General features: G+C 34.4%; 1 protein-coding gene across 2 annotated transcripts in view; it reads left to right on the top strand.

The window, feature by feature from the left end:
- The first annotated feature begins 7,959 nt into the window (after window positions 1-7,959).
- LOC114081403 (ATP-binding cassette sub-family A member 6-like) overlaps window positions 7,960-16,575 on the top strand; it is a 60,084-nt gene continuing 51,468 nt past the window's right edge. For both annotated transcript variants that reach the window (XM_071604013.1, XM_071604012.1), the window contains exons 1-7: window positions 7,960-8,133; window positions 8,516-8,671; window positions 9,163-9,265; window positions 10,539-10,743; window positions 11,819-11,977; window positions 13,301-13,404; window positions 14,284-14,510. In XM_071604013.1, the coding sequence (XP_071460114.1) occupies window positions 9,170-9,265; window positions 10,539-10,743; window positions 11,819-11,977; window positions 13,301-13,404; window positions 14,284-14,510 (791 nt within the window). In that variant the 5' untranslated portion in view covers window positions 7,960-8,133; window positions 8,516-8,671; window positions 9,163-9,169. The remainder of the gene's footprint in view (window positions 8,134-8,515; window positions 8,672-9,162; window positions 9,266-10,538; window positions 10,744-11,818; window positions 11,978-13,300; window positions 13,405-14,283; window positions 14,511-16,575) is intronic.

Genomic DNA, 16,575 nt, shown 5'->3' with positions numbered 1-16,575 from the left:
TTTTCTACTTTCTCAAATTAGAATTTAGATTCTGTTTTTATATTTGGTGGCTTTAAAAACTACCTTTTAGGTTATTAAAAAAGGAAATATAGCCAAGTTCTCTGAACATTGTAATTTGTACATAATATCACCACTTATTCAAATGAATTTAACTGTCCATATTTTTATTTCAATTGATCATCTCTGGAATTCAAACTGAAAACAAAGAAGGATCACTTTTACAAATCTTTTACTCTAGAGATAATGAATATTTTTGGTTTTTATCTTTATGTATCTTACATACTTACTTCATAAATGGGAAACCATGAATTTTAAAAAAGCTTGGTTCTCAGGCAGTCTAAGAATGACTATAATGTTTAACTTTGCTTTATTTAGTGGCTACCTAGATAGTAAGTGTGTCAAATTGTGCCATTTAGTTGGGGGATTCAGAAACAGAAATGCACTCCTCAGCCTTCTCAACCTTGAGATCTGTACCTTTATGACTCATTATTATTGCGAAAGTGAGGTTTAATCCACTTCAGAAGTATGATTGGAGTAGCACAAACAGACTGGACCCTATTCTACATGATAGAAAGTTAATTTCACTTGTCCTAAGGTTAAATCTTTAAAAAATACTCTTCAGGTTAAATTTTATAATTAAGGAGTTTTATAACTTTTAAGGGTTAAGTCATCATCAATTTAGGTAATAATGGGGGACAATAGATCAACTGTGTTTGAAATTCAAAGTCAAGCTTAGCAATGACATTGAAAAGGCATTACTGTTGGGTATTTAAAAATAGTTAAAATGTATAGTTCAGAATATGTAAGATGTACATGCAATCAAACCAGAAATTGGTTACTGAAAGTTGACAAATTCAGGGTCCTTGATTGTAAGTAGTAAGTTTTTTCTTTTCTTTCTAAAACTCTCTCTGAATTAGCTTGATGTAGGTATCTTATAAAAAAAATAAAAATACCCAAGTGTTATAATTACTGTGTGAACCCTCTGGCTACCATTCTTCATGTCCAGTCTGCTGCCATTAGATGCTCTTCCTTGTTGTCAACTCTAGGCTCTGACCTGCTCTGTACAGGTCAGATAGCAGGGCAGTATCTTAGCTTGCAACTTGCCCTCATTCTCTCAAGTTCTAAATATTGGCCATTTTATTATTATTTTTTGTACATATTCTTCTCTTAGAATTTCAGTCCTGATCTCTGTATTTTCCTCTTTGTGAATCTTTCCTTTAGTTTCTTGGTGTCTGAACTCCCATTTCCAGGGTTGTTCTGAGCTCTTAATTCTAATTATTGTATGCCTACTATTGCTAAGATTCTCATAACTTGATTATTTCACCTCTGAACATTCTTGTATTGTCTCACATAGGATATTTTGGGGAACACCTCATATCTAAACCATAACACATTCTCAGATAAAACAGAAGCTGTCACATGGGCATGTCCTCCGACTTCACACATAAACCCTGTAAAGTGTAGACTTGCCAATCACAACCCGATCCTTTGCCTTCTCTTGCCTCATTGCCGATGTCCTTCCTCTACACTGGTTCTCATCACTCTCAGCCTCATCAGAAGAGTGCCCTATGGGTTTTGCCTCTGTCTCTTATTTCTTTAATCCCTCCCTTTTTTCTAGATTTGTCTCTTCAAGATTTAAAATGATTAATTTCTTCACTCAGTATTAAGACCCTCCCTCATCCTTCCCTCATCCGCATTTCCTTCTCAGCCACTCTATCTCCCTTCTAGTAACTGCTAAGCTTCTTGAAAATAGAAGTTTACGTTTAACTCAACTCATTTTGATTTCTGTCTCTGTCATGTTTTTCTCTAAGGCTAGTAAAATAGCCATGTCAATCATCCACTGACATTTTTTTTCATTCTTTGTCTTACTTGATCTTTCAACTAAATAACATAGGATTATCTTGGTGTCCCTATATTTTTCCAATCATTCCTTCTCAGTCTTCTTGCCAACGTTCCCAACTGTTCCTTCCCACTTCTTTTTATCTGTAGTTCTGCAAGTTTCAATCCTGACTGTCTATTTCAATCTTATACACTTTCCCCAGACATTCTCATTCATTTTCATAATTTTAGTTCTAATTTATATGCTGACAACTCTGATAACCCTATTTCAACTAGTAGACCAGAAAACTTTTCCTGGAAAGGACAAACAGTAAATGTTTTATGCTCAATCCTCACGTCTAATCTATCATCCAGCCTCTTAATCGTAAACTCAAATCTGTATACTTCTCTTTAGTTCTGCCACCCAAACTAGTCCACACCATAATCATCTCTTGCCAGAACTGTGGAAGTGGTTTAATTCTCCAGCCCCATTGGTACTCTATTTATTCGCCTCTCCTGCAAGGAGTTCTTTTCTCTTCTGTAATGTACTATGCTTCTTCTTTTCTTTGCATATGCTGTTCACTCTGCTCAGAATTTTCTTCTTCATCTTAACCCCTCCCCTGCCCCATGCAATTTTTTTTTCTTTAATTTTTATTGTTGGTTGTTCAAAACATTACATAGTTCTTGACAAATTATATTTCACACTTTGATTCAAGTGGGTTATGAACTCCCATTTTTACCCCGGATACAGATTGCAGCATCACATCGGTTACACATCCACTGTTTTACATATTGCTATACTAGTGTCTGTTGTATTCTGCTGCCTTTCCTATCCTCTACTATCCCCCCTCCCCTCCCCTCCCATCTTCTCTCTCTACCTCATCTACTGTAATTCATTTCTCCCCCTTGTTTTTTTTTTTTTTTAAGTTAGGAAAGATCACAACCTTCAGCTCTCAGGAGAGATGTCAGTTTTTCAGCGAACCCTCTCCTGATTTTTCTCTGCTTGTCCTGTAGCACAGTTGCCCAATTATAATTAAATTATTGACTATGCAGTGAGTTGTTTAATGTCTCTCCTTCCTTGTCCTGCTAATCCACAAAGTGTAAAGGTCCATGAGAGCGAGGAGTTTTTCAGGCTGGCTGACTGCTGTTTTGCCATCAGCTAACAGTGCATTTCCCAAGATAGACATTCAATAGTTTCTCAGGTGACTCTTATAATTAATGTCAGTTAATCCCACAAGTCATCAAAATTGTTTTAATGATCTTAATAGTTCACCATATTTGAAAATGATTCAATATATAAATACTGAAATGAAAGGAAACTAAGAGTTTATGGTTCTCTAATGCATTTTTCGCTATAGTTAACATATTATGTTAACATCCCAATTTAGTTCACAAAAATTATCCCATGGTGGAGAAACTGACATCACTTATTGGAGTAAATATGAGGATACCAACATTTCATTTCTAAGGGAGGAATTTAAAAGAAATACTTTTTAAAATTTGTGTAGCTTATTTATCTTATTTTATAAAATTTTTATCATTAAATTTTACAGGGAAAGAGAAAATTTTAAGATACTGATGACAGTGATAGGAATTTGAAAGTCAACCTTTTGGTACCTTCAGTTGCTAATTTACCACATCATGTGTTAATCAGTAGAGAAACTCAATAAATTATAAAAGAAATTGAATATATTCATTTTTTTTCATGTACTCAAATTTTCTGATTTTAAGATAATGTCAATGCAAAGAAGTAAAGATTGAGCTTATGTTTCCCTGAGTGGAAAAAAAAATAATGCTTATATTAGTGAGTTATTGCCAGAAAAGTACTACATTAAAAAAAATCACTCCAAACCCAGTGATGTCAAACAATTATTGTTTATTCAAATTTGTCAGTGGCATGGCCAGAGTTCAGCAGATCTAGTTGGGGCTTGGCTGGGCTTGGATTTGGAGGAAACAATATCTACTTAAATGGAGCCAATGAAGGAAGAGAGAAGATAACTGATGTTCATCAGCCAGTAACATTTACTCATATCAGGTCAAAGAATAAACCAGAAGAGTAATACCCCTTCCCAAGGGGTGAGGCTAAAAATCAGGTATGGAGACTCAAGTGTTACCCTTTTGGTACACTGATGACTGTGCATTCCCTCAGCCATTGGTAATCGTTATTCCTATATTTTAACTTATACTTTCTTTTGGCGGGGGTGTACCGGAGATGAATCTCAGGGGTACTCAGCCACTGAGCCACATCCCCAGCCCTATTTTGTATTTTATTTAGAAACAGGGTCTCACTGAGTTACTTAGGGCCTCACTAAATTTTTGAGGCTGGCTTTGAACTTGAGATCCTCCTGCTTCAGCCTCCAGAACCACTGGGATTACAGGTGTTAACTCATACTTTTAGATCATATTTTCTACTGCTTTATTTCTGCACCCCCCCACTTCCATTCAAATTCTTCCCTACTTCACACATACACCTGATCTCTTCTACATTCCTTTTCTCCAGTTTTTATACTAGTAATAAATCCTCATGTCTGGGAAACAACGTAGATTTGTAGTAACATACCTTTATGCCTTAATGGAGTTTCTCTATAGCAAAGGAAACAATCAACAAAACAGAATAATCTGCATCTGCAGAATCAGAGAAAATATTTGCAAATTATTCATGTGACAAAGAATTAAGTCTAGAATATATAAGAAACTCAGAAAACTTAACAAAAATCAAACAACCCATTTAAAATATGTCTAAGTTATCTGAATAGCCATTTCTATAATGAAGAAATTAAAAAGTCCAACAAATATATGAAAAAAATCTCACTATCACTAGCCATCAGGGAAATGCACATCAAAGCCATGAAATATCATCTCACTCCAAGAAGAATGACCATTGTCCAAAAGACAAAAAAATAATGCTGGCTCAGGATGTGGAGAAAAGGGAACTTTTTATATACCGTTTGTGGGTATGTAAGTAATATAGCCATTATGGAGAACAGTCTAGAGGTTTCTCAAAAAGCTACAAATAGTTCTACCATTTGAATCACCTGTTTCACTTGTGGATAAATACCTAAAGGAAATAAAACCAACATCCCAAAAGATACCTGCAACCCCATATTTACTGCAGTGCTAATATTAACAGCAAAATGTGAGTTAAGCGTAGGTGCTCATCAACAGATAATGGATAAAGAAAATGTAGCATATATGCATCATTTTTATGATATTATTTAGCAATAATGGTCTATTCATTAAAATAGAGTGTTATAACCATAAAGAAAAATGATCCAGTGGGGTGGTGCTTGCCTGTAATCTCAGCAGTTTATGAGGCTGAGGCAGGAGGATCACAAGTTTAAAGGCAGCCTCAGCGACTTAGTGAGGCCCTAGCACCTTATCAAGACTCTGTTTCAAAATAAAAACAAATAAAGAAGGCCTGAGGATGTGGCTCAGTGGTTAGTGTGCTTGGGTCAATCCCCAGTACTAAATTAAAAAAGAAAGAAAGGAATTCTGTCATTTGTAACAAAATGGATGAAACTGAAGTCCATACCATCATGTTGAATTAAATAAGTCAGACACAGTAAAATAAATACCGCTTGAAAAAAAGTTGCTCTGAAGATAGAGTAGTGGTTACTAGAGACTGGGAAAAGTGAGGGTAGGGGGAACAGAGGAAGGATAAAACTTGTATATCAAAACAGAAAGAATAAGTTTTAGTGTTCAACAGCACAATTTGCAACTATAGTTCACAGTACCTATTATATAGTTTATGAAGGACTAGAGGAGTTTTCTTCCACTCTGTCTAATCTGCTGTAAAATTTATCCATTGATTTTAATTTTAACTATTATTATTCTTTTTAAATATTTATGTATTCTAGCTGGGCATGGTACTTACATTAATGAATTTGATCCACACAAAGGCTTGTGTATATAAACACTCTATTTCTCAATTTTTATGGGTGAAAAAACGGAGAGGGAAAGAAACTGATTGCATAAGGACATTCAACCAGAGCATGGAGGAGCTAGGATTAGGACCCCAGTTTGGCTTCAGCATGCACATGCTAACTGCTGTGATACCCTTCCTGTTGCCAAGCAGAGCGATTCCTCTCCTGCTTCCTTTACCTGAGTAGGTGTTTTGCATTCCTTATTACCACAGAGACTGGGCAATAAATATGTTCTGGCTCTCCCTGGGGCAGTAGATGAAATTTTCTGGTGTATTTTTAGCACCGAACAGTCTTGCCAAGATGCTGGATTCAAACAGGGACATGGATTCCAGCTTTCCAACCTGTCAAGCATCCAGTCACAGGGACATTAAGACTCTGAGCCATGGGTCTTGGTCTAATATATTCTTGGCCTGCTCAGTGTCCACAATGCCACTCATGGTTCAAGGGAATTTAAATTTCCCTTTTCATTTTTAGCATCTGGGTATATGCCTTCTTCTCTTTCTTTCTTAATATTCATTACTTTCTCCTCCTCCTCCTCCTCCTCCTCTTCTTCTTCTTCTTTTGTTGTTGAAGTTTGGCTATGTATCTGAACTTTTGTTTGGGGATTTATCCTAGTCACCATCTCACTATTTTCTGTCCTCCTAGTCAGAAGCTAGAGCTTCCGCATCATCATAGGTCAACATTTGTGGGGCAATCTTCACATTTAAATGAAGACATTAGTCTTCCCCAAATGAAAATAAACCAGAATAAAAAGGTCAAGAAAGAAAAAGACAGAGCATCTATAAAAACAGTAAGAAAATTAGAAAATATATTTAATCAAAGCAATAATTGATATTATAGATGTAATAATATTACTAATATGATTGTAAGGAAGGCAAGAGTAAAAATAATTCCTGAATCTTTTTAGAATAGCTGTAACAATAAAAAACTAGAAAACTGAACTGTGTTCCAATTGACTTACACTGAATTTTTTTTAAAGAGAGAGAGAGGAGAGAGAGAGAGAGAGAGAGAGAGAGAGAGAGAGAGAGAGAGAGAGAATTTTTTAAAAATATTTATTTTATTTTTAGTTTTCGGCAGACACAACATCTTTATTGGTATGTGGTGCTGAGGATCGAACCCGGGCCAAACGCATGCCAGGTGAGCGCGCCACCGCTTGAGCCACATCCACAGCCCTACACTGAATTATTCTTTTATTTTTGATTCAAAATTTATGTGTGTGACCTTCCTCACACCCCAGGAGACCTTTAAAACACCTCTATCACCTTTGCTTTTGCCAATTTTTAATGTAAAAGACATGTAATCTTTCACTGTTGACTATTTTTAAAATTAGAACTAATTTCAAAGGAGAGGAATATATGCATAATATGCAATTATAATTGTTGTTATTCTTTTTTTTAAACATATCCCCCTTTGCTCCAGAACATCTCTGTTTTATGATTATTAACATCTGTAAGTTGGGAGCCACATCAAATATTTGAGATTTCCCAATACATGGACTTTGGTTTCCTGTTTTGCCATTTACTATGGCAGGTCAAGAAAAGTTTGTAATTCTTTTCGGAGAGATAGACTTTGAAATGAGAATTGAATATTTTTCCGTTTTTATTTTTTTCTAGTATTCATGCTCAGAAATTCTCCTGAAACTTTTAAGATTTTTAGTCCTTGGCAATATATTTACTGTTAGTTTGTTCACACTTCTTACCATGCCTTTATCTACTGTTAAAAGAATGGAAAAATGAAATTTGTTCCTAATTCTTCATTTTCCATCTTAATAGATTCTTGAAGGCAGAATAGTCATTTTTTTTTGCATAGCTTTATTAGAAAAATAAACACAAAAAAATAAAAAATTCAGCTTCAGCATGTTTGCCTGCTTAGTCTGAATTGGTCAAGTTTATAATTGACAGTCATGTTTAACCATCAATCATGGGGGAAAAAAAGATAAAGATTTCTCATACAACTTTAACTTTGGTCAGTATTTTTTTTTTTTTTTTTTACTCTTTTCTTACTCTTTCCTTTGTCTTGGTCTCATGATGTCTGATGAACTAGTATAATTTTCCTTATTTGCCATTTCTCCCCTATCCCTGGAGTTGAAAAACAAGATGAACAAACATAGGGTCTGTTTTATTCTCAACCAATCACTGAACAGTCATTTCCCTGCAGAATAATTGGTTTAGGGGTTAAAAGGAGAGAGAACAAAACAAGTTCATCATGTGCCGCTTGGCTTGACTACACCCCTCTGTAGAAGGCAGTCTGAATAAGAACTGCTGGGAGTAGCCACCTACTTAAGGAATAAATGAGGAAGCAGCAATACATTTTAAATTTTTAATTGTTGCACTAGGTTCAAGGAGAACTGTGATTTGCCATTTCCAGAGGACTTTTTAAAAATTTCCTGACAGTAAGTAAAGCTTTTTTTTTTTTCCTATAGTATGCCAAATATGTGGGTGGGACACTGTTAAAATCATAATTTTCAGATGTTTTCAAACACTTCTATGTTTTTATGTTGAAGACTTAATGACTAAATTTTTTCTGTTTTTTCCCAAACAACTTTTATCCTGTAAGTATAACAGTAAAATATAGGAAAATAGTAAATTTTTTTCTGTTCTTACCAGTAGAGAATTGCATAAATATTTTGATATGCAAATTTGAAAGAATAATTAAATTTGGAGATTATAAAAACTGGGGGAAAAAAGACTTCTGTTTGTTTGATAACATTTGGATGAAATTCCTTTCCCATGTAATTTGTTATTTTCTTCTTCTTTTTAAAACTTGTTTCACAGATTGTTTCCTGAGTTATTCAGGGACTAAATTGAGAAATTTAAGAGAAATTGTTTTATTCTTCTTGTGTCTCAGAATCCAATTTAATGCACTTTGAGTCCAGATAGTGATCCCACAGCCTGATTCTTTTGTTAAAAGTTGTCCACTGCAATCTTAAGGTAAATACTATAAGAAAATATTTCACTGGGGTCATAACTAATGAATGTTACTTATTATTCACATGAACTGAAGTAATCTGAATTTTGACATTAATTTGATTAGCTTTGAGATTTTCATTTAAAGTGCAAGGAGCAAGAAATGACTATTATTAGGAAGAGATATAATTTAATTATTCACATCATTCTGCTATGAAAGGTCAAAAAGTGAAGTTATAGGTTCTAAGCTCAAATGATAGTTTTTCTAGAAAGTGTAGAATTCTGTTGCTGAAAAATGTGAAAACAAATCACTCTACCTCTCCACCATCTCTCACTCCCCCAGATAAAGTGAATATATGTGAGGTGAATCTTTAGTCATGAATTATTGCAATACAATTTTAAATCTTTTTTTACAATTTTTAGAAGCAGTAAATATTTTACTCAAAAATATAATCATGATTTTTCTTAGTATGCTTATTTTTTCTGGTTTATTTCTCTTTGTTTATTTAATGAAGAGTCAAAATGAGAATAAAACAGACAAGTGTGTATCAGCAAACTCAAGCTCTTCTGTGTAAGAATTTTCTTAAGAAATGGAGGATGAAAAGAGAGAGTGCATTGGTATGTAAGACAGTTTGTCTCCTTCTCCAGTTTTATTTTGTTGCTTAATGATTTCTAATGTTATTCTTTAATTTGAAGACCAGATGTGTTGGTTTTTAGGTTGTCTCTATTTGTATTTGTTTAATTGAGAAACTCATAATAGTTTTTGAACAATAACCTAGAATTGTAAAGACTAAATTACTATTCAGATCTTTAAAAAGAGATTAAGTGCACACTTAATTAAGTGGTAAATTGTAGGAACTGTTAACGCTACCACTTTATCCCATTTAGAGCCAAATAATTGGCTTTCAATAAATGTTAACTTCATGGTCTCATATTTAAGACTGTTAATTTTCTACCTAAAGATTTTTCTGAGATTATGATCACGTCACACCACTGTGGGTTTGCATCAGGCAGCAGGCTAACTGCAGGTGACTAGTTCAGATTTCAGTGGCTTAACTGTGAAGGCTTATGTTTTACTCTTATTGCAATCTGAAGGTTGTAGTGGAGAAGTGAGTTGGGTAGGTGGTACACTCTTCTCCACACAGTCATTCAGAAACCTAGACTTCTTCAACTAGAGACTTTGAGATCTCACTAGAGCTTACAAACCTTCACTGAGTTTTCTGCATCCAGTCAGAAGATGAGGAAAAGGAAGATTTGAGACAGAGTATGGAAGGTTGTGTGAGGGTCCCTGAACATGGCAAGGAAGTAGCATGTTTTCAGTTCTGTCCACATCCCACTGGCCAGAACTCAAACATTTGGTCTCACTTAATTTTGGGAGGTGGGGAACCTAGTCTAACGTGATATAAAGGAGGAAGTGATTATTGATATTGTTGATCCACTGGTTATTGACATTGTTGATCCACTAGTGAGTCTTTAACACTCAGTTCCTTCTTATTTCCTTTAGTTTTTGATACAAGGGTATCAGAACTGACAAAACATTTGCCCCATGAACCCTATCTAGAATACTTATCTGGAGTCTTGAATTAGCTACCTATGTGTGTAGAGATTAGCACCCTATTAGGTGTCCTGTTAGTTTCTAATGGCTTGTGACGTAGTTCATGAATTATTGCAAAAGTTTAGTTCTAGAATCTGAGAAGGATATATGTGGCTATTAACTTGGTATTTATATTCATTGGGTTCTCCTTGCTCTGAAGAGTAGAGAATGGAGAGACCAACTACATGGCAAAACTGAAATCTGTCTTCAACAGTTCTTTGATGTGGACTGATTTTAAGGGAAAATGATCTAAGCTCATCTATTTCTTCTTACTTCTTTTTGTCAAATATTTTATAGGAATGGGGCCTCCCAATACTGCTAGGACTGTATGTGGGTCTGCTTTCAGAAGTCAAAGAAAATAACCAATTACCTGAAATACCTCCTCAAGATCTGGGAAGGGTAGACAAATTTAATGTCTCTTCTATAATGATTGTGTATACTCCAGTCTCTAATATAACTCAGCAGATAATGAATACAACAGCATTTGCTCCCTTAATGAAAGGTAGGTGTACTAATGGCAAGACAGCATTACTGATATTAGTTGTAGTTTTTGATAAGATGTACACATATTAATTTGAGGTTACAGTGATAACTGTTTATTTTGCTAACAAATTAAACATCAAGATAGCATACAATTTTGTTAGTTTTTTTTTTTGTTTGTTTGTTTTGTCAGAACTATTAGCTTTGAGGGCAGTTGATTTAAGGAGGCCCACATTCCTATTGGAATGTAATGAAACAACAGATTTATAATTTCAAATTTGCAGAGTAGTGAATAGGGGAAACATAACCATTGGTGAATACATATGTTTTTAACATGGAAATATAATGATTAAGATGTATAGCTCACAAACAAACAAACAAACAAGCAACTAAGTAAAAGATTAGGAATTGATTATAGAACAGTAATTTCATAACTATGAAAACATGAATAATCTGAAGGTTGTTCTTTCTGAATATAGTATAATTCATAAACATCTTTAGGGGTCTTCATTCTAAATTACATTATTATGTAATCAAGATGAACAAACTGTGTAATTTATTCATGTGTAAGCTGGGTGTAGTCTGACTATTTACTCTTTAATTCATAATTTCTAACAAGTGAAATTTCTGGTTGTTATAAATAGAGTTGCTTGTTATCTTAGTTCCTGCATAGGACAAAGGTCATACAATTTCTTTTCTTCAGTGAATTTGGAATCTGGAATACTTAGCTGTATAATGACTACAATTTGGAATCTGGAATACTTAGCTGTATAATGACTACAATTTTTCATAGTTTCATTGTCTAATGCTGACTAATCCCACCATAACGTTTTTTGTATATATAATTATTTTCTTTTTAAAATGATTTATCATTTTAAAAAGAAAACACTTAAATTCTAATGCATGTCTCCTGATTCTAGAATCTAAAGGATTAAAATAAAAATGTCCACTTGACTTTTATTTCAAGTTTGCTTTAAATGGAAAATGATATTAGCGTTAAGTCTAATAAAAATATGTGATGATGGTTGAATACAGATTTTATGTTGGGGAAACTCAATTACAATTTTCTATGTCTATTTTTGCCTTGTAATTCACAGGAACAAGAATCATTGGGGTACCAAATGAAAAAGACATGGATGACGTAATTTTCCAGAATTTCCCACATGCAGTGGGAATCACCTTTAGTGACACTTTCTCTTACAAGTTAAAATTTTTTCAAGGATATGCTGTTCCATTTTTGAGAGATGATTTAACAGGTGACTTTTCATATAAAATTTGATTATGTCTGTCTTCATGTTTTCAACATAAGAACAGGTGGGGATGGGCAATATAGATTTTTTCAATGGCACAGGAGAAAATAAAATAACATTTATTGTTGAACTTATTCCAAGATAAACTAGATAAACTAGCCTCCCACTAGAAGCTGATTCTCAAAAAAACAAAAAACCTGTAGAATAATTCAACATATATCTATTGAGCATGCATGTATATGACTGGAAGGATGCAGGTGTGATCAAGACTGACAGGTCTGCTGATGGGTCCATGACAGGTGAAATTCCAATTTATCAGGAAAGTCAGATGTTGGAGAATTAAGGACAAGTACAAGGAAAGGTTCTTGTGGGGACTTAGACTGGTATTCTTGGTGAACTGTGGAATTAGGGAAAGGATGTTTAAACCAAGACCAGAAGGCATTGCTTTCAGGGAACAGAAAGAGGAAAGGTAAATGGGAAAGACCTGAAGGGAGAAAGGGGATCTCTTATTAGATCTTGAAGATACTGAAGAGGAGTATAATAGGCAGAGGAAGCTGGATCTTCTGGCATCTCATAGACCTCAAGCATTGGATAGCCCTTGAGGTACTTCAGTCGAGGCAAGGAAGGTTGTGATTAGGTTTCCAAGACTAAGACAGCATTCCTGATGCAGCCAGAGAATAGATTGTAAAGGACTCAGGGAGAATGTAATGAATCCTGCCAGTGAGCTGACAGGTGGCTGAGCTGATGCTGGAGGCAGCTGAAAGGGAGAGAGGGCAAAAAATTAGAAGACCCTCTAGGAAGCAGAAGCAATGGGACTAGTAGAATCAGTTCTTTCCTACTCATGCTAATTGGGACAGGGGATGGGAGAAAAATCATACCCACCACAAAGTATGACAAAGCCAGGTTATAAGATAAAGAACTCAAGAGCTATTTTATATATCTTATATATAGCTATCAGGAAAGACCTGTTTGATGAAGTTACTTGAGAGAGGAGATCAGGATGAAGAAGTGAGCCATACGTCCATCTAAAAGGAGAACATTTGAGTGCAAAGAAAGTTGTAGGGCTGGGGTGTTTTTAATATTTTGAGAAATAGCATGGAACACAGTGTTTCCTTTTATTTACTTTTTGTTTTCTAATATCTTCTATGAATCTGTGGTCTTCATGAATAAAATTACCTTTTTAAACTTTCATGTGCTACTTTCTTCTGTGTAGTTAAATATTCTGACTGGCAAAGTCTCCCCTGTATTGTCTTTTCTTAGATTCTTGCTTCTTAGTGTCCAACAGTCTTTGTCCCATACTGATGGTTATTTTTTTCTTTGTGCTTATAGGTCATTGTTGGGAAATATATGGTGAATATTCATGTGTATTGTCCACATACTGGGAAAGAGGATTTGTGACTTTGCAGACTATCATTAATGCTGCTATTATAGAAGTAAGTACCCACCTGAGAAGGTCTAATGTTCAATGTAAACTAATCCCAAGGGCATCATGATTGTTGTGAAAGTTGATGCTTTTAGTCCATTTATGCTGTGATTTATCAGCTACCTGAGACTGGGTGATTTAAAAAGAACAGAAATTTGTTTCTCACAGTTCTGGAACCTATAAAATGCTGAGAGTCTATGTTCCTCACAGATGTCACCATCTAAGTGTCCTCACATGGTGAAAGAGCAGAAGGGCAGAAAGGGCCTTAGTTGGTTCCCCACAGCCCTTGATAAGGCACTAATTCATCCATGAGGGTAGTACCACATTCATGAGGATAGTTATCTAATCACTTCCCCCAAAGGCCTACCCCTTATATCACCACAGTGATGAAGTTGCAATGTGAATTTATAGAAGGGTCCCATTCAAACCAAAGCAGTGATGTATATTCAGGTTTTCGTATGTTTATATAATGAAGCAGATGTTCAGACAAGTGAACCCTGCCTATTTTCAAACTTGTTTTTTGGTACTAGGGATTGAACCTAAGGGTGCTTAACCACTGAGCAACATCCCCAGATCTTTCCATTTTTTCATTTTGAGACAGAGTCTCACTATGTTTCAGGGGCTGGCGTTAAGTTCCTGCTTCTCCTGTCTGAGCTTCCAGAGTATTTTCAAACTTTTAGTTTTTAAGTAGTTCTAAAATCACAGGAAGCTGCAGGAATTTACAGAGAGGTCCATTTTACTAGTCACTCATTTTCCCCTAATGTAAAAATCTTATATAGAAATAGTAGAATATTGAAATTGTTATAAGTACAAACTGCAACACTGATGCTGATTTCATCAATTTCAGTTCCTTAAATAATGATTCATATTTGTTTAAATCCTTCTTTAGGTCACAACAAATCACTCTGTGACAGATGAGTTGATGTCAGTCACTGCTATAAATATGAAGACATTACCTTTTATTTCTAAAGACATTTTTCAAAGTGAGATGTTCATTTTATACTGTTTGCTTTATTTTTCCCCATTTATATATTTTGTATCACACAATGTTACAAAAGAGAGGAAAAAGAGTAAGGAACTGATGAAAATGATGGGTCTACATGATTCAGCTTTCTGGTGAGTGATACATTCAAGTAGTTCCAGTTAATAAATGGAAACTCTGAAGCAGAAAAAAATATGTTATTGCTTCAGAATACCATTGTGTAACCTTGATATAGTAACTACATTATCTTTTGCTGACTTGTTGATTTAGTCTGTGTTAAATTTTGTCATGGAAAATAATGCTTACAGTTTGCTGAGTAATTTTTCCTGTGCTGTGAATATCTTAAGCTAACTCTGTGATAGAGGAACTCTCCTCTAGTTTATAAATAAGGAGAGTTAAAATGAAAGAGGGTTGCCGAGATTTTGGTATATGTTGAGTATCAGAGCTGCAACTCTAACCAAAGTGTCCTGAAGGCACCTCTCCTAATTGATCTACCCACAATTATCAGCTGATTTCTCCATGCTTCCTCATGTTGAAGACGAAAATATAGGCCTATGAAGGCTAAGTTGTGTTCAGGGGCTGGGCCCAAACATATATTTTTTGGAGCAAGGAAATATCATATCTTGTTAAATTAAGTAGCATATGGAACGCATTCAGGAAATACGACACCTGGGCTGACATGTAGGAAGGGCCTCATAAGAGCATTTGCTTCATATAGTAGTATTTATATCTTGCTCCATTCCACACATAATTTAAAGTATTTTGAAATATATATGTGTGAATATATACACATAACGAAAACATTAATAGATGAGTTTAGTAAAGAGAAATGTAAATCATACAACCCTCAACTCCCAAGACGTCAAACGAAATTTTGCAAGACATTCAGTGACAAAATTCATACTGCCTAGAAAAAGAGGAAAAGGAAAAATAATGTATTTATTTTACCCCAAAAGAAACATTTTTGATATTGAATCTCCATGTAGTCCTCATATCAATAAAATATTCTTTATGCATATGGAACTACTTGGAATGAATGAATAATTATTCACTTGAAAAATCCCTTGAAAGCCATGTGTTTCCTGAAATATAATTATGGTCTAGGAAATTTTTATTATCTATAAAATATATTTACTAATAGTGATTTTTAATTCTACTATGTGTGAATTGTGAAATAGAAAAAGAGGAAACCATATGTTAAGAGAGGGAGAATAATTTTTTTGCAATGGGACATTTGGAAATACAAATAGCCAATCACAAAATCTGTTAGGAAGGAAGAGAGATGGAACTCCTGTAAAAGGGGCCTACTTTAAATCCAGGGCATGTCCTATAGAACAGAATGACAGCAGTCACCTGTGATCAGGAAAGTACCAGTCAATCCCATACTAAAGTGAGAAAAGTATTATACATGTGCGTGTGAATTCATTCTTAGGGTAATTTTTGGTATGCATCAAACCGAAAACTTAGCTATATATATATTTACTTATACATCCTTAAAACAAAGACAGAAAAAGATTCTGATATGTTTCTACTAAGTTCCAAATGTGTCCATTCAAAACAAATTGAATGACACTCTTTTACTGATGTCATACATGTGAAAAGTAATCATTATTTATTCTTTAAGTATGATGTCTAAATTGCTTTATTTTCAGCATGAGGGTTTTTGTAGATTTAACATCTCTCTCCAAATTCCTTCTATCACTCCTATAACTTTTTTAAGATAATGTTAAAATCTCTTTCACTTGTGGTTCTCCTACATTGTGGTTTTTAATTTCCTACTTAAAGTAGTTCACTTCTGTACTCAGGAAGTGGAATCTGCAGAATGTGTTATGCTTTTAAAAATATGCTGATGCTTCTCACACAGGCTGAATCACTGTAATGATGTGAAATTTTAAAAGTCAAGTAACTCGTAAATCTAGTATATACATGTTCTACTGGGACATATTGAATCAAGGTCCTAGTTTTAATATTTTTGTTATATTCTTCAGTTGTTATATTCTTAATTATGTAGTTTTAAGCAGAGGAACGCACTCTGGAGAGAGAGCGCTACATATGCACCTTGATACTGGTTTACTTTGTGGCCCTGAGTAAAGCCATTAACTAATAAAGGGATTGCAGCTTTCTTTTTTCTTTTTTTTTGTACATTTCTTTTTAAAATTTGTTATTGATTTTTTAAAAAAATTAATGACAGCAGAATGC

This window comes from Marmota flaviventris, chromosome 17, assembly GCF_047511675.1.
Source record: "Marmota flaviventris isolate mMarFla1 chromosome 17, mMarFla1.hap1, whole genome shotgun sequence".
Taxonomy (NCBI): Eukaryota; Metazoa; Chordata; class Mammalia; order Rodentia; family Sciuridae; genus Marmota; species Marmota flaviventris.
The sequence above is the reverse complement of the archived record's forward strand: the minus strand, read 5'-3'. Positions and strand labels throughout refer to the sequence as shown.